At 42.1% G+C, this 24,340-nt stretch overlaps 1 protein-coding gene across 1 annotated transcript in view; it reads left to right on the forward strand.

The window, feature by feature from the left end:
• The window catches only part of LOC149287647 (fatty-acid amide hydrolase 2-like), a gene marked incomplete at its 3' end in the record, with an annotated part of 171,351 nt that overhangs the window by 8,950 nt on the left and 138,061 nt on the right, over nucleotides 1-24,340 (forward strand). Inside the window, exon 6 of the mRNA XM_089492661.1 lies at nucleotides 15,206-15,325. Within this exon, the coding sequence (XP_089348787.1) occupies nucleotides 15,206-15,325 (120 nt within the window). The remainder of the gene's footprint in view (nucleotides 1-15,205; nucleotides 15,326-24,340) is intronic.

The raw sequence follows: 24,340 nt of genomic DNA on the forward strand, positions 1-24,340 counted from the left end.
GCGGGCCATCTTTGAAGCTGGCTAAGTCAATTTACCCTATCAAACCATATATTTTTGAAAACTAGACACCCCGGGTTATTTCAAATGCTGGTATTTTAACCCTTTCCATGCATGAGATTCTATCACCAGCCTTTCCCAAAGTTTGTGTTAGTAACTTTTTTTTTCTTCTTCACACAAATTGTACTTCAGGTATGAATTTATAGCTCCTGGTATATGTCACTGCCAAACAACACCCCAAATTTGTGTTCAGCAACACCTCTTAAGTACAGTGACACCACCAATGCATAGGTTTGTCGGGGTTGTTTGGGAGGTAAAAGGCCACATTTGGGCAATGCACATTTTTTAACTTGGAACTTTGACATATGGTCCTTCTGCCACCATGTCCTATTTGGGACATCTTAGAAGTGGTTGTATTTTTTTGGTTTTTCTTCCCCCCACACATTGTACTTCAGGTGTAAATTTACAGCTCCTGGTATATATGAGCAACATCTCTTGAGTACAGTGATACCACCCGTGCATAGGTTTGTCTGGTTGTTTGGGGCTAAAAGGCCACATTTGTGAAGTGCGCTTTTTTTTCATTTTGGTTAGTTTGTTGGAACTGGATGGTTCCCCTGATGATGACATCACTTCATTACCACATTTTATAATTTTATAGTTGTTTTTTTATATATATATTATACTAATCACATTCTGTTCTCAGTTATAAGGAGGGTCTTGAGAGACCCACTTAGAAACTTGTTTATTTTTTTTAAAAGATCGGTTCCTTAACTCGGCTCCCAGGGCCCTTGATGCCGATCTCGGTGTTGCTGAATGCCTCAACATCGAGGTGTTACAGCAACACCATTTAAGTGAAGAAATTATTATTTATTGTTTTATATAGTGCCATTAAATTCCGTAGCACTGTACAAAGGGTAGACAGGACATAACATGCTTACAATCTAGAAGGAGTTAGGGTGTATTGCACAATAAGTAAAAGCACCCGTGGGAAGTGCTGGCAGGGGAGGCTGTCTCAGCGTATCGGAGAGTGGGATGCAGGTCCCCTGCAGCCCTGCAGGGGATCTGTATCCTAACCCTGCTGCCTGCCCGGCGCCGGAACTGCATGTCCCGGGCGTCGGGCGATACGAATTGCCCATTCCTGCGCTAGACCCCGAATATAGGCCGCACCCCCACTTTAAGCCTTTAAGGGGAAAGTGCGGCTTATATTTGGGCAAATACGGTAGGTAGGGAACTGCTGTGAAGGGCTTTGACAGTAAGAGTCAGGATTTTGAAAGGAATCCTGAAGCTCACAAGCAGCCAGTGAAGAGATCGACAGAGGGGAGAGGTGTTAGTTAAGTGATGGGAGAGGGAGATAAGTCTGGCAGCAGCATTAATGGTGGAATGTAAAGGGTTGAGACGGGCAAGAGGGAGACCAGCTAAGACAGGGTTACAAGGCTGGAGATAATGAGGGCATGGACAAAAGCCTTAGTGGCATCCTGTGTTAGGAAGGGACGGATGCGGGCAATGTTTTTGAGATAGAGATGGCAGTTTTTAGAGACAGACTGAATGTGGGGGGTGAATGAGAGGTCAGAGTCAAGGGTGACACCAAGACAGCGAGCATTAGGAGACAGGGAGATGATAGCACCATTAATATTAAGGGAAACTGATGAGGGGATCTTACCATTGGAGGGAGGGAGGGAGGGAAGATGAGAGATTGAGATTGTTTCAGGAAACGTGCAGACATCCAGGTAGAGACAGATGCGAGACAGACAGTTACATGAAAGAGGGCGACCGGGACAGGTGTAAAAGAGAGAACAGAAGGGTTCCTAGAACTGAGCCTTGGGGTACCCCGACTGAGATTAGGAGGGGAAGTGTTACTGGAGACGCTGAAGGTACAATCAGAGAGGTAGGAAGTAAACCAGGAGAGAGCAATGTCATGGAGACCAAGATGATGAAGAGTTTTACAGAGTCGAAAGCGGCAGAAAGGTCCAGTAGAATTAACATGGAGTAGTAGCCCTTGGATTTAGCAGTGAGTAGGTCATCAGTAACTTTAGTAAGGGCGGTCTCAGTAGAGTGTCAAGGAGTTGGAATCAAAAAACTTAGTTGGGTATAAACAATTATTTCAAGAAGCTTGAAGGCTAGAGGAAGTAGAGAGATGGGACGGTAAATAGACAGATCAGCCGGGTCCAAGGCTTTTTCAAGATTGAAGTAATGGCAGCATTCTTGAAGGATGTAGAGTAGGGGCAAGAGTGGATGGAAGAGACTGAGTAAAATGGGAAGGGATTGGGGGAAGTGGGAATTAGAGAAAATAGTCAGACAGCACATGCTAGAAAAAATAAGGTCCAGGATTTGACCATCATCGTGATTAGGAGAGTTAATATGTTTTGTAAGATCAAAAGAGGAGGTAATAGAAAGACATTTCAAAGCCATGGGAATCAAAGAGGTGTCAACTGGGATGTTGAAGTCCCCAAAGATGACAGAAGGAACATCAGAGGAAAGAAAGAGAGGAGGCCATGAGGAGGAGAAGTCAAGAAAAATGTTAGCTGGGCCAGGGTGACGGTATATAATAGCAATGCGTAGGGAGATGGGATTAAATAACAGGATAGCATGGACTTCAAGTGAGGAGAATGAGAGTGGTGGAGCAGAGGAAATAGGTTTAAAAGCACAAATAGGGGAAGTAGGAAGCCTACCCCACCACTCTTCCTCTCATCAGGTCTGGTAGTGTGAGTGAGGTGGGGGCCACCATAGGAGAGTAGAGGGGTTAAAATGGAAAAAGATTATATCGAATAGAAAATGGACAAGACCATTTGGGAAATAGATCAGAAACCAAGAGACAAACTAGTAACATCTGAAGTAAGAGATCGAGATAAAAGGAAGGCTATATCAATAATCTTTGGATAAACAGGTGAGAAAATTAATTACGGAACCATTGGCCAATTTTATGTAGAGATAAGAAATTGAAGAACATTCTTATACAAAAATTAGTTAAGTTATATAAAGGAATATAATCACCAACAACATTTTGTCAAACAATGTGTCTTTTATTGTGGTAAATATCAGGCTTGTAGATTAGTAAAACATTTAGAAATAAAAAGGTAACTGAATTTATGACTGTGGCCTGTAATCGGGGTTTAGCGCAGGGATGTGCAATTTGCATCGCCTGATGCCCGGGACATGCAGTTCCAGGCGTCGGGTGGGTGTTTTTTTTTCTTCTTCATTTAGCCTCGCTGCAGGGAACCTGGATCCTACTCTCCGGCAGCCGGTGGACGTCTGCGCGATGCACATAGACAACCTCTGCTGCCAGCACTTCCGTCGGAACTTCTATGGAGGAGCACTGGCGTGACATAACCTTCAGGGGGGCAGAGTGGTATTTATTGGGGGCATAAAGCATATCTGGGGGTGCAGATTAGCATCTCTAGGGGGCATAAAGCATATCTGGGGGGCAGAGTTGCATATCTGGGGAGCAGAGGGGAATATCTATAAATTGCCTTTTGGCTTTCCATATTTCTGTTTGTATATAATCTATGCTGACTAACTGCATAATAGATACCAAAAATGTATTCCTGTGTATTAGATAAAATACTGTTTTACCATTCCGCTAATGTGTAGGTAATATAGGCTAATGCCTATATTCGAGCCAATACGGTGTATATATACATAAATACATACCGTATTTGCTCAATTATAAGACAACCCCCCCAAAATTTGAATATCAATTTAGGAAAAAAAGAGACTGAATATAAGACTACCCTATCGGAAAAAATTTGTATATGTGATATGCCACTTTGCCGCCAGATATGCCTTATACCCCCTATATGCCACTCTGCCTCCCTGACATGCCTTTTAACCCCCTATATGCCACTCTGCCTCCAGAAAACCATTGAACCCCGCCCCCATGACACTCTTAACCCCCCGATTTACCAGTACATCCCTCTACTTGTGACCCGTGCTTCAGTCTCCCTGGTGTCTAGTAGGGCAGCTGGTGGAGGTTGTCTGTGCGCATCCTGCAAACGTTCACAGGCTGCAGGATGCGCACAGACAACCTCCGCTGCTGCCGGGGCTTCCATGGTGGAGCTCTGAAAGGTCATGTGATGCCGGCGCTCTGTCATAGAAGCCCCCAGAGGAAGTGCAGGCAGCAGCAGAGGCTGCCAGAGATCTGGGTCTTATTCTTGTAATCAGACCTTTATTTGAGGTCTGATTAGAAGACGACCTCGAATATAAGACGCATTTCAGAGCATTTGCTTTGGAAAAAAAACTCGTCTTATAATCGAGCAAATACGGTATATGTATGTGTGTGTGTATGTGTGTGTGTATATATATATATATATATATATATATATATATATATATATGCCCCATGATATGCCTTTTGACCCCCTATGTGCCACTCTGCCTCCAGAAATGCCTTATACCCCTACATGCCACTCTGGCATTAGGGTGGTTAAAAGGCATATTATGGAGCAGAGTGGCATATAGGGAGGTGTAAGGCATTTCAGGAGGCAGAGTGGCGTATAGAGAGTTAAAAAGGCATTTCTTGAGGCAAAGTGGCATTAAGGGGGTTAAAAGGCATTTCCTAGAGCACTCTGCCTCCAGAAATGCCTTATGCCCCCCATTTAACACTCCCCCGCCCCCCCCAACTTATCGGTGCTTCTGACTCCCCTGTCATGTAGCCGGGGCAGCGTGTAGAACTTACGCTGCAGCCGGAAGGAGGTGTGGCTAGCAGCGGGGGTTGTCTGCGTCCCTGACTGTCAGAGATCAGAGTTCCTGGTGCCGGTGCCGCTGATCTCTGACAGCCGGGGAAGGTCTGCGCGATGGACGCAGACAGCCCCCGCTGCTAGCCAAACCTCCTTCCGGCTGCAGCGTAAGTTGTCTACGCGAATCGCGTAGACATCTACACGCTGCCCCGGCTACACACCGGGGACTCAGAAGCACCGGTAAGTGGGGCGGGGGGAGGGAGACAGGAGGATCCAGGTCCCCTGCAGCTGCGGGGGATCTGTATCTTAGTCGTCTCATAGTCAGACCTATTTGAGGTCTGATTATAAGACGACCCCGATTATAAGACGAGGGGTATTTTTCAGAGCATTTGCTCTGAAAAAAACCTTGTCTTATATTCGAGCAAATACGGTAATATGTCAGTCAGAAAAAGTAATATACCTTCTAACTTGTCTTTGTGGGATTTAATATGTGGAAGGAACCTCTAGAAAATTAAGAATAAATGAACAGCACATTTTTCAGAAATTCATGAAAATAATCCTACTGGTTTACAATTTATAGATATTAAAAAGGTAGTCAGATATTGGAGGGGAGAACATTTTGTATGTACCATTACAGTAAAAATAATCCTGATTGTTTATAATATAGAGTTGTATTTATTTTGTATAATTGACGATGCTTGAAAATATTATTTATATATTTAATTTTATTTATAAATTATTTGTAATGTTTTTACAATTACATTCTTATTATATTTGAATAATTAAAATTGATGTTTTGTTTCCTTTGATGTACTTCATACTAGGAATATTAGCAAGCATATTAGGGGTTAAAAGTCCCCAATTAAGATAATTGAACGTTAAAGACTTTGGACACATATAATCAAGAGGGGGATCCTCTACGATCATGCAATTTAAGGAAGCCGTCGTTAAGCAAAACACATTAGTAGAGAGTGATTGGTTAATTGGTATCAAGTGGAACAGTAAGTGTTTATGTTTTGGAATCTGGAATTAGAATATTTGGAACATTTTTCAATGCAATTTACACAATCAAACTGTAAATTTTTGAAAACTAGACACCCCAGGGTATTTCTTTCTATGGACGCATTTTACAAACCTTCATCAATGTTTGCAGCAGTATTTTCTGTGTGGTGTTTTTTACACACATTCGACATTAGGTAGCAATTTACAGCTCCTTGTATATATCACTGTCAAACAACACCCAAATAATATGTGTTCAGAAGCATCTCCTGAGTACAGTGATAGCCCCCATGCATGGCTTTGTTGGGTTGTTTGGGAGCTAAAAGACCGCATTTGGGACATGTGCATTTTTCAAATTGGAAATTTGACATGTGGTCATCCTCTTCCCTTTGTTATTTGGGACATTGTTGAACCCGGCCAATTCTAATTTAGCCTATGAAATCATACATTTTTTAAAACCCCATGGGCATTTAACGTGCCAGTATTTTAACTCTTTCCATGCGAGAATTGTTTGTGAATATATGCACTCACTGGCCACTTTATTAGGTACACCTGTTCAAATGCTTGTTAAAACAAATAGTTAATCAACCAATCACATGGCAGTAACTAAATGCATGTAGGCATATAGATGTGGTCAAGACATCTTGCTGAAGTTAAAACCAACCATCTGCATGGCATGATTGTTGGTGCCAGGCGGGCTGGTCTGAGTATTTCAGAAACTACTGATCTACTGGGATTTTCTTACACAACCATCTGTAACATAGTAACATAGTTCATAAGGTTGAAAAAAGACCAAAGTCCATCAAGTTCAACCTATATACATATTGTGTCCCTACTGTGTTGATCCAGAGGAAGGCAAAAAAACCCTTATGAAGCAGATGCCAATTGCCCCATACCAGGGGGAAAATTCCTTCCCGACTCCAAATATGGCAATCAGAATAAATCCCTGGATCAACGTTCTGTCCCTATTAATCTAATATCCATAACTTGTAATATTATTGCTTTCAAGAAACACGTCCAGGCTCCTTTTGAACTCTTTTATTGAGTTTACCATTACCACTTCCTCTGGCAGAGAGTTCCATAATCTCACCGCTCTTACTGTAAAGAACCCCCGTCTGTGCTGGTGTAGAAACCTTCTTTCCTCCAACCGTAGAGGATGTCCCCTTGTTATAGATACAGTCCTGGGTATAAATAGGTCCTGGGAGTGATCTCTGTACTGTCCCCTTATATATTTATACATAGTTATTAAATCCCCCCTAAGCCGTCTTTTTTTCCAAACTAAATAACCCTAATTCTGATAATCTTTCTGGGTACTGTAGTCCTCCCATTCCCCTTATTACTCTGGTTGCCCGTCTTTGAACCCTCTCCAGCTCCACTTTATCTTTCTTGTACACTGGTGCCCAGTACTGTACACAGTATTCCATGTGTGGTCTGACTAGTGACTTGTACAGTGGTAGAATTATTTCCTTGTCGTGGGCATCCTTGTAGAATGGTCCAAAAAAAATATCCAGTGAGCGGCAGTTGTGTGGACAAAAATGCCTTGTTGATGGCAGAATGTTGAATGCGCAGACTGGTTCGAGATGACAGAAAGGCAACAGTAACTCAAATAACCACTTGTTACAACCAAGGTATGCAGAATACCATATCTGAAGGCACAACACGTTGAACCTTGACGCAGATGGGCTACAGCAGCAGAAGACCACACCGGGTGTCACTCTTGTCCGCTAAGCTAAACTGAGGCTACAATTTGCACAGGCTCACCAAAATTGGACAATGGAAGAACGTTGCCTGGTCTGATGAGTCTTAATTCCAGCTGCGACATTCAGATGGCAGGTTCAGAATTTGGTGTAAACAACATGAAAGCATGGATCCATCCTGCCTTCATACAAGGTGGTGGTGGTATAATGGTGTGGAGGATATTTTCTTGGCACACCTTGGGCCCTTTAGTACCAATTGAGCATTGTTTAAATGCGACAGCCTAACTGAGTATTGTTGCTGACCATGTCCATCCCTTCATGACCAGGTTGTACCCATCTTCTGATGGCAACTTTAGCAGCTCACATCATCTCAAACTGGTTTCTTGAATACGATAATGAGTTCACTGTACTCCAATGGCCTCCACAGTCACAAGATCTCAATCCAATAGAGCACCTTTGGGATGTGGTGGAACATCACATCATAGATGTGCAGCTAACAAATCTGCAGCAACTGTGTCATGTCATCATGTCCATATGGACCAAAATCTCTCAGGAATTTTACCAGCACATTGTAGAAAGTATGCCACGAAGAATTAAGGCAATTCTAAAGGCAAAATGGGGTCCAACCTGGTACTAGGAAGGTTTACCTTAATAAAGTGGCCAGTGAGTGTATTTGTATGTATGTATGTGTATATATACCGTATTTGCCGATTATAAGACGACCCCCCAAATCTTTTTAGGAAAAAAAAGAAAAAGCCTGAATATAAGACGACCCTATAGGAAAAAAGTTTTACCAGTAAATGTTAATTCATTTAAACTATTTTTTTAATAAAAGCTATGATTGAGAAAAATATTTTGGTTTTATTTCCTTCTATTTTCCAATCTGCCCCCCAGTTATGCACATCTGCCCCAGAAATGCCTTATACCCCCTATATGCCACTGTGCCCCATGATATGCCTTTTAACCCTCTAAATGCCACTGTGCCCCATGATATGCCTTTTAACCCTATATGCTACTGTGCCCCATGATATGCCTTTTAACCCTATATGCCACTCTGGCACTTAGAGGGTTTAAAGGCATATTATGGGGAAGAGTGGCATATAGGGAGGTTTAAGGCATTTCAGGAGGCAGAGTGGCGTATAGAGGGTTAAAAAGGCATTTCTGGAGGCAGAGTGGCATTAAGTGGGTTAAAAGGCATTTCACAGAGCACCCTGCCTCCAGAAATGCCTTATGCCCCCCATTTAACACTCCCCCGCCCCACTTACCGGTACTTCTGAGTCTCCTGTCATGTAGCTGGGGCAGCGTGTAGACTCACGCTGCAGCCGGAAGGAGGCGTGGCTAGCAGCGGGGGTTGTCTGCGTGCATCGCGCACTTTCCCCGGCTGTCAGAGATCAGAGTTTCCCGCGATGCACGCAGACAAGCCCCGCTGCTAGCCACGCCTCCTTCCGGCTGCAGCGTGAGTCTACACGCTGCCCCAGCTACATGACAGCTGCACACCGGGGACTCTGAAGTACCGGTAAGTGGGGCGGGGGGGGTTGACACAGGAGGATCCAGATCCCCTGCAGCTGCGGGGGATCTGGGTCTTAGTAGTCTCATAGTCAGACTTTGAGGTCTGATTATAAGACGACCCCGATTATAAGACGAGGGGTATTTTTCAGAGCATTTGCTCTGAAAAAAACCTAGTCTTATAATCGAGCAAATACGGTGTGTGTGTATATAATGTAAAAGGGTGAAGCCGTATTAGTCCAGTAGACACGATGTCAAAAAATAGAGTATTGCAGAGTATGCGGTGATACCTTTTTTATTGGACTAACATAATATTAAAAAGACAAGCTTTCGAGAGTTATCCTCCCTTCATCAGGTCTGAAGCAATACTAATCATGATGATTAGTATTGCTTCAGACCTGATGAAGGGAGGATAACTCTCGAAAGCTTGTCTTTTTAATATTATGTTAGTCCAATAAAAAAGGTATCACCGCATACTCTGCAATACTCTATTTTTTGACATCGTATATATATATATATATATATATATATATATATATATATATATATAATATACCGTATTTGCTCGATTATAAGACGACCCCCCAAAATCTGAATATTAATTTAGGAAAAAAAAAGAGAGCCTGAATATAAGACGACCCTATAGGAAAATGTTAATTCATGTTAACTATGTAAACGTTTTTTTTTAATAAAAGCTATGATTGGGAAAAATATTTTGTTTTTAATTCATTTTATTTTCCAACCTGCCCCCCAGTTATGCACATCTGCCCCAGGCATGGGCGTAGGAACCCCTAAACATCTGGGGGGGGACAGCATTTATCCCCATCAGATTCCCACTTTCTCCCCATCTCTCACACTATCTACCCCCTCTCCCCCTTCCCACACTATCTACCCCCTCTCCCCCCTCTCACACTTTCTTATTATCTACCCCCTCCCTTCTCACACTTTCTACCCTCTCCCTACCCCCTTCTCACTAGCTACCCTCTCCCTACCCTCCCTTATCACTAGCTACCCTCTCCCTATCGCCCCCTTCTCACTAGCTACCCTCTCCCTACCGCTCCCTTCACATTAGCTACCCTCTCCCTACCCCCCCCTTCTCACTGTCTACCCCAGGGGTGTCCAAGTTTTTTCTGCAGTGGGCCACTTCATTAGAATTGTATATGTGCGCGGGCCGCACTCATTTTTCACTGCGAGAAAATATGGCCTTTAATAAAATATGCAGATTAAAATAAACTAAATGACACAAAACCTTTACTTTTCCTCTCACTGATTTCTGGGCCTAGAAAGTTTTGTGACTACAAATTCATGACTCAGGATAATTAAAAATGAAATAGTTCTATTTATTCTAGGGATGCACCAAAATGAAAATTCTGGACGGTCCGAAAACGAAAATGACCCCCCACCTTTAAAAATAATAATAAAAACTCAAATTTTTAATACAAGTAGGTAACACACCACAAAAAAAATTAGCAATATGACTTGGCATGACTTAGCAATCACACTCCTATCATGCCAAGTCAGCTAGCAGCAATCACAGTCCCATCATGCCTAGGTTCCAGCATTTACTGGTTGGATGTGTAAGTGCTGGAACCTAGGCATGATGGGACTGTGATTGCTAACAGCAATCACACTCCTATAATACCCAGGCAGCCAGTACATGCTGGTACAGGGTGGCTGTAAGTGATGTGCAGACCCCAAGTTGCTGGCAGCATCAATACACAAGGGGGGCAGCTAGCTAGGTGTCAGCATGTACTGGCTGACTTGGCATGATAGGAGTGTGATTGCTAATAGCAATCACAGTCCCATCATGCCTAGGTTCCAGCACTTACACATCCAACCAGTAAATGCTGGAACCTAGGCATGATGGGACTGTGATTGCTGCTAGCTGACTTGGCATGATAGGAGTGTGATTGCTAATAGCAATCACAGTCTCATCATGCCTAGGTTCCAGCACTTACACATCCATGCTATCACACACACACTCATTCATATACTCATTCATTTACAGATTAATTCCCTCAATACTCTCAATACTGATTCAAACACCCTCCCCACTCCCTTACTTGCACTGCAGCTCCTCGATGCCGCTCACAGACTTCAGCAGGGGGCGCGGCCTCCCTCTGCGTTCTCTGGTACTGCACAGAGGAAGCAGGATGTGATGTGATGTCACGTGAACTCTGCTGGGTTCCGCTTCCTCTGTGCAGTACAGAAGACCCTCCCACAGGTAGGTAGCAGGGCTCGAGGTGCGGACTACGTAAGATCGGTTGCCCTGGCTGCCGATCTTACGCGGGCCGCACCTCGAGGTTTGCGGCATTTCTATTGGGGGGGTTCCTACGGCCCTGGGGGGGATTTCTTCATTATCGCCCCCCCCATGAGTTACTGGGGGGGAATCTGTCCCACCCCCAGTTCCTACGCCCATGGCCCCAGGCTTGTCACTCTGCCCCATAAATGCCTTAAACCCTCTAAATGGCACTGTGCTCCATGATATGCCTTTTGACCCCCTATGTGCCACTCTGCCTCCAGAAATGCCTTATACCCCTATATGCCACTCTGGCATTTAGGGTGTTAAAGGCATATTATGGGGCAGATTGGCATATAGGGAGGTATAAGGCATTTCAGGAGCCAGAGTGGTGTATAGAGGGTTATAAGGCATTTCTGGAGGCAGAGTGGCATTAAGGGGGTTAAAAGGCATTTCACAGAGCACTCTGCCTCCAGAAATGCCTTATGCCCCCCATTTAACACTCCCCCGCCCCCCCCCCCAAAAAAAAACTTTCCGGTGCTTCTGACTTCCCCGTCATGTAGCCGGGGCAGCGTGTAGATCCCACGCACTTACGCTGCAGCTAGAAGGAGGCATGGCTAGCAGCGGGGGCTCAGTAGTACCGGTAAGTGGGGCGGGGGGGGACAGGAGGATCCAGGTCCCCTGCAGCTGCGGGGGATCTGGATCTTAGTCGTCTCGTAGTCAGACCTATTTGAGGTCTGATTATAAAATGACCCAGATTATAAAACGAGGGGTATTTTTCAGAGCATTTGCTCTGAAAAAAACCTCGTCTTAAAATCGAGCAAATACGGTACTTTTTATATAGAGAGAGCGTTACAGATTTGTGTTGTTTGGATGTAAGCATAATAACTATGTAATTTGCATGTGGATTATAGGCCAGCAGTCTGTCTTATTTCGGGTTCACCAAGAGAGCTGTAGTAACCTCCAGAGATCACCCAGTATCCTCCTGTGTCAGCATGCACACCTTGGAACCCTGCTATGCGTACCCAATAAGTCCACACAACTACCTTGAATTGAGTACAGGAAGAATGAACAGTTTATTGTTGTAAAACATACTCATATAGCCACAGAACTTCATTAACATAAATAGGTACATGTAGAAAACCCAACCTTTAATCCCCTTTAGCTACTGAATCTCCCCCTGGCAGCAATCCTGTTAATGGGATCAGTTTACACAATGGAGTTCCTGCCTGTTTGGCAGCCAGGCTGAAGCCATCTTTGAGTACCTTGGGGCCCTGTATGACAGGTCATTCTGTCACAGTGGTCTTTGACATTGTATCTAAGATAGTGTTTTATCTTTATTGTTTGTATGGTTCATGTAAACATTGTATTGACTTTTTGTTCGGGATTTGATGATGGCTGGTGGTAAAATGTGTACATGGAAAGAGTTAAAGTACCATCATCTGAAATACCCTGGTATGTCTAGTTTTCAAAAATATGTGTAACACCGTGAATTAGGGCTGCAACTAACGATTATTTTAATAATCGATTAGTTGGCCGATAATTTTTTCGATTAATCGATTAATCGGATAAAAAAAACAATATGCAAATTTTTTGTTTATTTAAAATAATTTAATGAACTGGATGTTAAAAAACAACTTAAAATTTACATTAACATTCTTATTTTGTTATGATGTAATAAAAAAACAATATTTTCAAAGTACAAAAACCCAAACACAATATTTATGAAACAAAATAACCCCAAACATTCTGAAAAGAGGTGGACTATTACTGTTCAAGAAACTTTGCCCTGGCACTTTGCACCCAGCACTTTGCACCCAGCACTTTGCACCCAGCACTTTGCACCCAGCACTCAGCACTTTGCACCCAGCCCTGGCACTTTGCACCCAGCACTTTGCCCCACCCCTGGCACTTTGCACCCAGCACTTTGCACCCGGCACTTTGCACCCGGCACTTTGCACCCAGCCCTGGCACTTTGCACTCAGCACTTTGCCCCAGCCCTGGCACTTTGCACCCAGCACTTTGCACCCAGCCCTGGCACTTTGCACCCAGCCCTGGCACTTTGCACCCAGCCCTTTGCACCCAGCCCTGGCACTTTGCACCCAGCACTGTGCCCCTGCACCCAGTCTCCAACTCTGCCCTGCCCCCACAGTCTGCCCTGCCCCCACACTCACACCCTGCACCCACTCTGCCCTGCACCCACACTCACACCCTGCCCTGCATCCACACCCCCACTCTGCCCTGCACCCAGTCTCCCACTCTGCCCTGCACCCCCACCCCCACTCTGCCCTGCACCCAGTCTCCTGCCCTGCCCCCACACTCACACCCTGCCCTGCATCCCCACCCCCACTCTGCCCTGCACTCAGTCTCCTACCCTGGCCTGAAACCCCACCCCCGCGAAAAGCTCTGTGCGAACGGAGCCACTCGCACAGAGCAAACCGCTCTGTGCGAACGGAGCCACTCGCACAGAGCAAACCGCTCTGTGCGAACGGAGCCACTCGCACAGAGCGATTCGCACAGACATGAAGAATACTTAGCGTGTATGTGAAGCGGATTTGAAGCGTCCAGAACGCGTCACATCCGTCACGCAACTAAAAGAAGGCGGAGAGTGCAGAGCGTGTAACGGAAGCGGGGAACGCTCGCGGAGGTAAGTAAAAGGAGCCAACAACGAATCGATCACTCGATTAATCGATAACGGAAATTGTCGACAGCGATTTCCGTTATCGATTATTATCGATTTTATCGATTCGTTGTTTCAGCCCTACCGTGAATAAACCTAAAGATACGTGCTACTGTGGTAAAGTGAAATAAGGTGAAATGAGTAAATAAATAAATATACAAAATAATACTTCCCAAAAAGACCGCAGCTGCCCAAACGACACTCTTCCTCAAAGTGTAGAAATATAAACGAACCAAAAATGTATGGGGTGCAGGTAGAAAAAATACAATATAGTGTAGATTTTATGTTCAATATTAATGAAAGGTGATGTGTTGCACTCACAACTAAAGAAGGTGATTGAGACCAATCAGCATGGAATATGATAAATTCTTTAATGTTCTTCGTATAAAGTCTAAAAAACAAACTAAAATGGTGCAATATCTTAAGGTAAAATACAAGTTTGCCAGTAAAAATGCACTCACAATTTGTTCATGCACGAAAGTGCATATGCAGGCGTTTTTGTATAAAGTCCACCAAAAAGTAGGGTGTGATGAAGTCCAATTTGATCCTTCGACGCGTTTCGCCCTTTGGGCTTCCTCAGGAGATCAATCGGTAAGTCAGTCAGTAATCGATTAAATTGAACTGACCAGCTTCCAAATAGGATATGTGGGCTGGATTTTCAACATGTCAAAATACCAATTTGAAAAATGCACACTTCCCAAATGTGGCCTTTTACTCCCAAACAACCAACAAACCCATGCATGGGGGTATCACTGTTGCTGAACAAATATTGGGGTGTTGTGTGGCATTAGAATTAGTGCATGGAAAGAGTTGAAATACTAGCATTTGCAATACCATGGTTTGATGGGATATATTGCATTGGCCGGCTTCAAAGATGTTCCGAATAGCACACGGGGCTACTTGTTATTATTGCCCCATAATGTGCAGAATAAAAGGGCCTTTGCATTGGTTATTTTTAAACCCAGTACAAATAGTAAAATCTATTTAGCAGTTTTTTTCATGAGTTTTTATACATGAGTAAGAGATTTTTCAAGTAAAAGTCAGAAAAGGTCAGTTTTTTAATACATTTTCACCATATTTTATACTTTTTTTTTTCTAGTAAATCATGACATCTAAAGAAAGCCTTTCTTGTCCTGAAAAAAACAATATATAACTTGTGTGGGTTCAGTAAATGGGAAAGAAGAAAATTACAGCTAAACACCAGTGCCAGAGAAATGTTACAACAGCTATTGTCACAAAAGGTACAAAAAATAAAATCAGTCATTGTCACGAAGGGGTAAATATTGGAATGTGTTGCAGTGCTTGCAGCTATCATGATAATTTGACTGATTCTCAATTCAATACGTTATTTGTAATTATCCTTTTATTAGGTGCATGACATATATTTTATATTGTGTGCATATTTAAATTGCAGGAGGAGAAGGTTGCATACTAGCAGCGAGTGGATCTGTGATTGGTGTTGCCTCTGATATTGGAGGGAGCATAAGGATGCCAGCTTTCTTCAACGGGATATATGGTCATAAGCCAACAACAGGTACTTTATTACTTTAAATTGTTAAAAATGTCAACATTCCTTCATGGCAGGCTAGATTTTGTAAAAATAATTATAAAAGGCATATCCTTAATTCTGGACAGTAAAGGGGAAACCTACAAATGCCTCTGAAGTTTAATCACTGATGAAAGGAGATGCTACAGTTTCTGTAAGAAAACTGTAGTATCTCCATAATTGAAAGACACCTTTACTTAATTAGCTTCTCCGTGTAGCCTTCTAGCATGCAAACTGGTTACAACCTAAAAACACATCTATGTTTTGATGAATTTACAACTGTTCTTCTATATACTGTGAAAGCCAAAAATTGCACAAGGTACCTTAGTAAACAAATAGAAAATACCGTGCAGCCATGCCCAAAATCACTCATGCTCCAATGAGTGCACAATAAGATATTAATCCAAGAAAAAAAACCCACAGCCCTCCAAGGATGTTGCGTGTGAATCCACATGTTTAATAAGTGTGATGACAAACAAGATGGAAGCACAAACGTCTCTGGGGTACACACACCCCTTTATCAACGTAGCCTGTAGTATGGACCCTGAAACTTTTGTGCTTCCACCTTGTCCGTCTAAATTTATGCATTCACTTCCAACATCCCTAGAGCAATGTCTTTTCTTTTCTTGGATTAACGTTCTTGTGTATATATTATATATATCTCAAATAGAGGTCTGACTGAAGGGGACCTGGATCCTCCTCTCCGGCAGCCGTTGGGCGTCTGCAACCTCCACTTCTGCCGGGGCATTTAACTGCCGTGATCTGACATCCTGTTTCCTCCGTGATACAACATTTCGTGCCACTGACTGGCTGCTTGAAGCACTGTTTTAGTGGCAGAAAGTGCTCCCATTGAAATTAATGGAAATATTTTACGTATGCTCACAGACTCCTGCATGCAGCGTTCACTAGACCTACTGTAGCACTGCAGTTGACTGGAAGTACAGGGCATTTAGATAGGGTGTGTGGAATGGGGTAAATGCATTTAGGACAATTCTACAGAATCTCTTCATGCATTTGCAAAATGGATCACTTAACATTTTAACCCTCTAAGGTCTGAGCTGTTTTTTTTTCTTTTTGTAACCAAGGCTTTTTTTTTAATACCGTATTTGCTCGATTATAAAATGAGGTTTTTTTCAGAGCAAATGCTCTGAAAAATAACCATCGTCTTATATTCGAGGTCGTCTTCTAATCAGACCTCAAATAGAGGTCTGACTACAAGAATAAGATCCAGATCCCCCGCAGCGCTGCAGGGGACCTAGATCCTACTCTCCGGCAGCCTTTGGGCGTCTGCAACCTCCACTTCTGCCGGGGCTTCTATGACATCACATGACCTTCCGGTGCTCATTCATAGAAGCTCTGGGGGAAGTGCCGGCAGTAGCAGCTCAGGTCCTCCACCGGCTGCCCCACTAGACACCAAGGAATCTGGAGGATGGGGAGAAGTCTAAAGAAGCAGAGCGGGAGGGCATATGGGTGGGGGGCTTAAAAGGACTTTCTGGAGGCAGAGAAGCATATAGGGGTTAAAAAGAATATCAGGGAGGCAGAGTGTCATATAGGGGGTTTAAAGTAATATCAGGGAGGCAGAGTGGCATATAGGGAGTTAAAACGAATATCAGGGAGGCAGAGCGGCATATAGGGGGTTAAAAGGAATATCAGGGAGGCAGAGTGGCATATAGGGGGTTAAAATTAATATTAGGGATGCAGAGTGACATATAGGGGGTTAAAATTAATATCAAGGAGGCATAGTGGTATATAGGGGCTATAAGGCATATCGGGGGGCAGATGTGCATAACTGGGGGCATGTTGGCAAATAAAAGGAAATTAAAAATAAAAATGCATTTTTCTCAATCCTCGTTTTTATTAAATATGAAAAAAATAGTTTACATGTGAATTAATATTTACTAGTAAAACTTTTTTCTTATAGGGTAATTTTTTTCCCCTAAATTAATATTAAAATTTTGGGATGTCTTATAATCGAGCAAATAAGGTAATTACAATTTTTATTGTTACGAATAGTAGAAGCATAAGAATTCATAATTGACAATATGACAAAGTAACTCAGAATCAAATGTAACAATTTTCAGTCGTCAATACAGCTGAGCCACTAAATCTGTGAGGGAGCAGAGGTGTTCCAATTTCACGTAATACGTATGCGAGTGACTGCACCGACTCGGCGAATAAGCTTGTTGATGGGAGAGGAGACTCTAGGGTTGAAATGATTTTTATTGAGACAAGAGGTCCAGGGGTCTGGAGTAATGGGGAGATCAAGAATTTTGCTCAAAATCTGGAAAACCCACTTTCACACCACTGTGATAATGGGGCACATCCACCACATTTGTAAATTGGTCCCCCTGCTGCCACTCTTGTGCACTCTGGGTAAATCTTTGCCCCATCTCACTCTCCAGGGTAAATCTTTGCTAAACGAGAGGATGTAGATACCCGTCGGTTTACATCTGTGTCAAGATATTTTTTGTTTATTTTTAAATGCCATTATTTTGCTTATATTTAATTTCTATAAAAACAAATCTGGTGACTCTTATTTGAAAAATATTTTACTCATCTACAAAAGCTATTATACTATTACTTGATTCTATTATTTTTATTATAATTTTGACAGGTTGAAAATTCTGCCCCATGTCGTATTTTGAAAATCTTTGAAGCCAGTCCGATCAATTTCCCCCCGTCAAACAATATATTTTTGAAAACTAGACACCCCATATTTCAAATGTTAGAGGTGTGTGTAGAGGATGGACTCAATCCAATCCATACGGAATAAAAATTGCAACCGAGACAAGACCATCTCCAAGGAAGGTGGTTGTTGGGAAATCCATTGCGATAGTATTGCCTGCTTACCCACTGCCGAAAGAATACTAAGAAGGGGTTTAGCCTGTACAGCACTATGGTGTAGATTGCTTGACAATAATCCAAAAACCACCCGCTCCACTGTACTTTGTATATAAATTTTAGACTCAGAGGGGAATGCAGAGTTCACAGGAGGGAATGGAGAGACCCTCTGGAGAACTTGTTCCTTTTTTAATGGGCGCTAACATCTTGCAGCAGGTTTTCGGTGTTGCTGAAAGCCTTGCTATCGGGCCCACCTGGAGCCGACACTACAGTTGAAAGAAATGCATGCTGCACTCCACAAATCTGTTGTGAAATGTACACACTGACCAGCAGCCTTGGAAAGCTCCTCTTTCACTCTTGACACGCAGAACCGATACCGTGAGGGAACAATATTCCTATTGAAAGTAGAACGTGAAAGAACTGTTTATTGTAGAGCCGCTGCTGCCATCATTTGTTTGGAAGGCTCCCTTTCAATCATGGAGAAGGATGCACCTCCATCAGCAACGAACTGCTAAATAAGTTGTGTTATTTTATTGGCCTTCTGTTTGGAAATTGACCTCCTGGAGTGGAATGCTCCAAATTCTTCCAAGGTAGGCTGGACATGTTGCCGTGCTCCAACCGGCCTGGGTCTTTGGCTGCCAGCACTAGCTGTAGCTGCTATTGCCTCTGAAACAGCTTTTGAGGTTTTTCCACTCTGTCTGGAGATGGTACTAGTTTTAGTAGTACCACGACCACCAGATATGCTGCCTGCCCTATGTTTTTCTTCCTCTTTCCCCAATAACGCAGCGTTGTGTTGAGTGCTGAGCTGATGCTTCATCGCAGCACTGGTGAAACGCCCGGACACTTTCTGCTGATTAGCTTTCAACAATGTTTGTACTTTCTATAGCGCCCTTCTTCTACACTTTCATAGTGCTCCTAAATTGGGGCGCGGAGAGCCTTGGAGTCTGCCCTTTTGGGTGCTGCTTCTACTGCTCTGGGTGGATAAGCAGCAGCAGGACTAATTCTGCGGACACTGGGACGTGGCAGATTGATCTCTGTCTCTAGGCTCTCTACACTGCTACTAATAGTGGTTGTTCTTATTGGCACAGGTACATTACTGGTGGTACTGTAATCTGATACTTGACCACTCATCTTCTCTATTCTATCCTCCACTTCCTCTGGCTCATAGTCAAGTTCTTCATTAGCCAGATCAAATGGAATTCCTGCTAGGCTGGAGCTAAGACTGATATCATGACTAGTAGTAATGCGAGCAGGAAGAACAGAGCCTAACTCTGCACTTGGCCTCTCTGTCTCACACTCCTCTGGTACCTTGCTAGATGGAGTTCCACTATTTGTAGGCCTCTCTCTATCTTTAAAAAATATTGTAAGGACTTGGTGCCTTGCTAGAGGTGGTGCTAGGAGAAAATTATGTGAGGGTACTGGTGGGAACAGCAGGCGCAGCGCTAGTGGTGGTGGTCTTGGGTGGTGGATTATCCACAAAAAACCTCTGTGAGAAAGAACGAGAACGATTGGGAACACAACTCTGTCTTGCTGCTTAACATTCAGCCAAACATGCTCTGCTTGTTACCTTACATGGTGCTTGTGGAAGAGGAAGATACTGCTGGGGCAAAAGGCACTTTTTTTACATACTGGGCTAGTAGTACTAGTTGTGCTACCCTTTAAGTTCGAAGGTGGTTCTTGTGCTTTCCGCTTTCCGTAAAAAAAACAAAACATAGAGCTAGTTGGCATAGCAGCACTACTACTGCCTGCTATTGGTACCTATCTTTACTGGATTACGTAGATCCTTCAAACAATGATTCTCCAAATAACTGAGACCTTGGCCTACTTGTCGACTAGACTGACGCAAAGGCTGCTTTGTAGAAGAACTGGTGGTGGTAGTAGTAGTAGATGGAGCCAGTCTCTCCCTCCTTTTCTTAGGAGGATCCATTTCCAATTTTATGTTGTGTGTGTTGTATTTAACAATAGGGGACCGGGGGAAATAGTTTAATGAAATTGAGAAAAATTGATTTAAAAAAAAAAAAAAAAAAAGGAAAAAAATGTGAACCCAAAATATTAAGAGGAAGTTTCTCTTCAGTGCAACTGATGGAAAACTATGCACAACTGCGCTGTGCAGTCTGCAGAAGTGCTCAAGTTCATCCCTGCATCATCCCGGATTTAAGAGAGATTTCTGAGTTAAAAAGCCATTGATTAAAATTTTGCTAAAAACAACTTATATAAAACGTTAATACGCTGAAAAAATCATCTGGGAATGCCATTTTCTTTAGAACCATAAAGAGATATTCATGGGATACACGATCAAAAGCTTTTTTAAAATCAAGAGATAAAATGGCCAGTTTTTGTTTACGGTCTTTCTGATACCAGATCAGATCATTTATTACATTGAGATGTTCCCAGATAGCACTTCCTGGGATACCACAGATCTGATCTGGGTGAATAACCTTACCTATTAGCTAAAATCTTGGCAATAATTTTATAGTCTCCATTCAATAGGGTGATAGGCCTCCAGTTCTCCAATTTTGATTTATCACCCTTCTTAAAGAGCGTAATAATGCCTGTTCTCCAGGAAGAGGGTAACTCCTGGGCATTAAAATCTTCTATAAAAATATTAAAAGATCATCCCGTGAAAGTTCCCAAAAACATGTATAAAATTCAATAGGGATTCCATCTGCCTCTGGGGAACTACCAGCAGAAAAGCTTTTAATTGCATCATGCAATTCGGTTACCGACGGCTTTCTGCTTAAACGTGCTTGATCATCAGATTTTAAAACATTAGTTATGACCCCTAGAGTATCAGTTAAAAAGGAACGATCTATGACTTTCTCATTAGAAGGTTTTGGTAAAACGCTTGTGGCACGTTTAAAATGCCCACAGTGTTTATTTAACCCCTTCGTGACAAAGGCTGATTTTACTTTTTGTACCCTTTGTGACAATGGCCTTTTTAACATTTCTGCGCTGCTTGTGTTTAGCTGTAATTTTCTTCTTTCCCGTTTACTGAACCCACACACATTAGATATTGTTTTTTTCAGGACAAGAAGGGCTTTCTTTAGATGACATTGTTTTGATTGTATCATATTATTTACTATTAAAAAAATTATAAAATATGGTGAAAAATTTAGAAAAAAATGACTGTTTCTAACTTTTAGTTGAAAAATCTTTTACTCATCTATAAAAGGTAATGAAAAAACCTGCTAAATAGATTCTACTATTTGTCCTGAGTTTAGAAATACCCAATGTTTTTATGTTTTTTTGCTTTTTTTCTACCCATTATGGGGCAATAAGTACAGGTAGCGTTTTGCTATTTCAAAGCCATTTTTTCCAAATCTGGTAATTCTTCCCCCCATGTGCCATTTCGGGTATCTTTGAACCCGGCCAATGCAATTTACCCCATCAAGTCATATATTTTTGAAAACTAGACAGCCCAGGGTATTCCAAATGCTAGTATTAACTCTTTCCATGCACCATATCTACCACCAGTCTTTGTCAAACTTTATGGTAGTCATTTTTTTGCATTTGTTTTCCACACACATTTTACTTCAGGTATGAATTAAAATGTTCTAGTTTATGTCACTATCACAAAACACCCCAATATGTGTTCAGCAACATCTCCTGAGCGCAGCGATACCCCACATGAATGATTTTGCCTGGCTGTTTGGGGGCAAAAGGGCCACATTTGGGGCATGCGCATTTTTCAATGTTGAACTTTGGCATTTGGGGATCCACTGCCCATGCCCTATTTGGTACATCTTTGAGCCGGGCCATTTCAGTGTGCCCAACAAAACCATATATTTTTCAAAACTAGACACCACAGGGTATTTTAAATGCTGGTATTTTAACTCTTTGCATGCACATATTTTACCACCAGCATTTTTTCAAAGTTTGCAGTAATATTTTTGTGTGTGTATTTTTCCCACACACACCTACTTTATGTATGAATTTACAGCTCCTGGTATATGCCGCTGTCACACGACACCCCATAATGTGTTCAGCAACATCTCCTGAGTGCAGTGATACCCCACATGCATGGGTGTGTCATTTTTTGGGGGAACTAAAAGGCCACATTTGGTACGTGTGCATTTTTCTAATTGGAAATTAGATGTGTGGCCATCCTTCCCCCCGTGTTAATTGGGACGTTGTTGAACCTGGCCCATTCAATTTACCCCATCAAATCATACATTTTTTAAAAGTAGACACCCCACGGGCATTTAATATGCCAGTATTTTAACTCTTTCCATGCGAGAATTGTTTTAAGCTAATATGCTAATTTTAGGACTTGCTCACAAAAATATATTTTTTATATATATATATATTTTTTTTTTATTTTTTTTTTTAAAAAAAAATTTAACATTTTTTTTCAACTTGGAGGTTCCCCTGATAGTGACATCAGTGGGAAATGATTTTTACATTTTACTGTTTTTTTACTATTTTTTTCTAATTATTATTAATTTTATTTTATTTTTAAATTTATTTTTACTAATCACACTGTGATTAGAAAGCTGGGCTCCATTGACTTGCATGGTGAATGCAGTACCTGTATTCAACCTGCAAGTGGAGCCAAAGTTCTCTAGATGGTCTGGACCATCTAGCGAACTTTTAAAATTTGTGGTTCCTGTTACAGGACGGCGGCCATCTTCCTTGATGGCGAAGATTGCCGGCAGCTCTCCGGAGCGGTCACAGCCCATCAAAAGGTTAGTGTTTGGTGTCGCTGGATGCCTCCTGATCGAGGCATTCCAGCGACACCATTTAAGTTTAGGAGGCGATCGTCGATCGCCTCCTAAACGCTTTTAAAACGGGCGTCCGCCGCCATACAAAGTATGGCGGATGTTGACGCCCCGTGGAGGGGCCAGAGATGGCCCCTTCGTGCCGATCGCGGCGTTGCTGAATGCCTCGAGGTCGAGGCATTCAGCAACGCTTTTTGGGTGCAGAAAGCGATAGTAGATCGCTTTCTGCACCCGTTTAAAGACGTGCCGGTCCTGGCACGTCAATTGTCGTAAAGCACATGCTTTTCCGTGCCGTGCCAGGACCGGCAATTGTCATTAAGGGGTTAAAAAAAAGAAGCGAGAGCACTTCTCCCCTTCCTCCAAGTGCTTTACCCGGGCATAAAAAAAATAAATTATATATATATATATATATATATATATATATATATATATATATATATATATATATATATAATATTTTTTTTATTTCTTTTCTTTTTGTTTTTTCATCTGACTGGAGAATTACAAATTTCAAAATAATACAACACTAAATGGATACATGAATGAAGCTAAAACTTTTCTTTTTAGGGATTGTATTATATTGGATATTTAAGATTTTAGAATATAACACCGTGCCTAACTCTTAATTAGGGCTGAAAGAACTAATCGATAAAATCGATAATAATCGAAGATTCGTCGTGATCGTCTTCGTTTTTGCTGCGCAGCCGCCAAAATTTCAAACAGGAGTGAGCTGATCTCGTCTGTCCAATCAGCTCACTCTTGTGACGTCACGCTAAGGGTCTCGTCCAATGCCTGTGCTGCTGTTTTTTTAATTCTGAAGGCGCCTTTATAAGACCAGAGCTTGCCTGAGAGATCCATTCATTTTTCGCTGTGACTGCTTTGGCAACACTGCTGTGCTGCATCCGAGTGTTAGAGAGATTGTTCTGTTCTGTGTGAGACTGGTAAGACTTAGCCTGCCATTTCTCACAGTGTACTTCATCCTCACTTCAGTGCTACTTAATATAATTAATAATAATAATTTGATTAATTTAATTTTTTTTTTATTTAATTTGTCATCAACTGTAGTATAAGTGCTGTTGAGCCTGGGCTGGCACTAGTGCCTACTGCCTGTCCTGCTTAAATAAATTAAATAGAATGTATAAATAATAATTTAATAGAATCTATAATTTAATAGTTCATTATAATATTATATATATATATATATTTGTCAGTCATATATATATACTATAGTATACTAGTGTAGAGTGTACTGTAGACATTCATCTACTAGTGTCTAATTTAAAATCAGTAATATTAATTAATATAATTAATAATTGAATTCATTATAAAATTATATATATATTTGTCAGTTATAGTTAGTAATAGTATACTAGTGTAGAGTGTACTGTAGACATTCAAGACATCTACTAGTGTCTAATCTAAAATCAGTAATATCAATAATTCT

Source organism: Sceloporus occidentalis, unplaced genomic scaffold, assembly GCF_023333645.1.
Source record: "Sceloporus occidentalis isolate IW3139 unplaced genomic scaffold, rSceOcc1.0.p SCAF_58, whole genome shotgun sequence".
Taxonomy (NCBI): domain Eukaryota; kingdom Metazoa; phylum Chordata; class Lepidosauria; order Squamata; family Phrynosomatidae; genus Sceloporus; species Sceloporus occidentalis.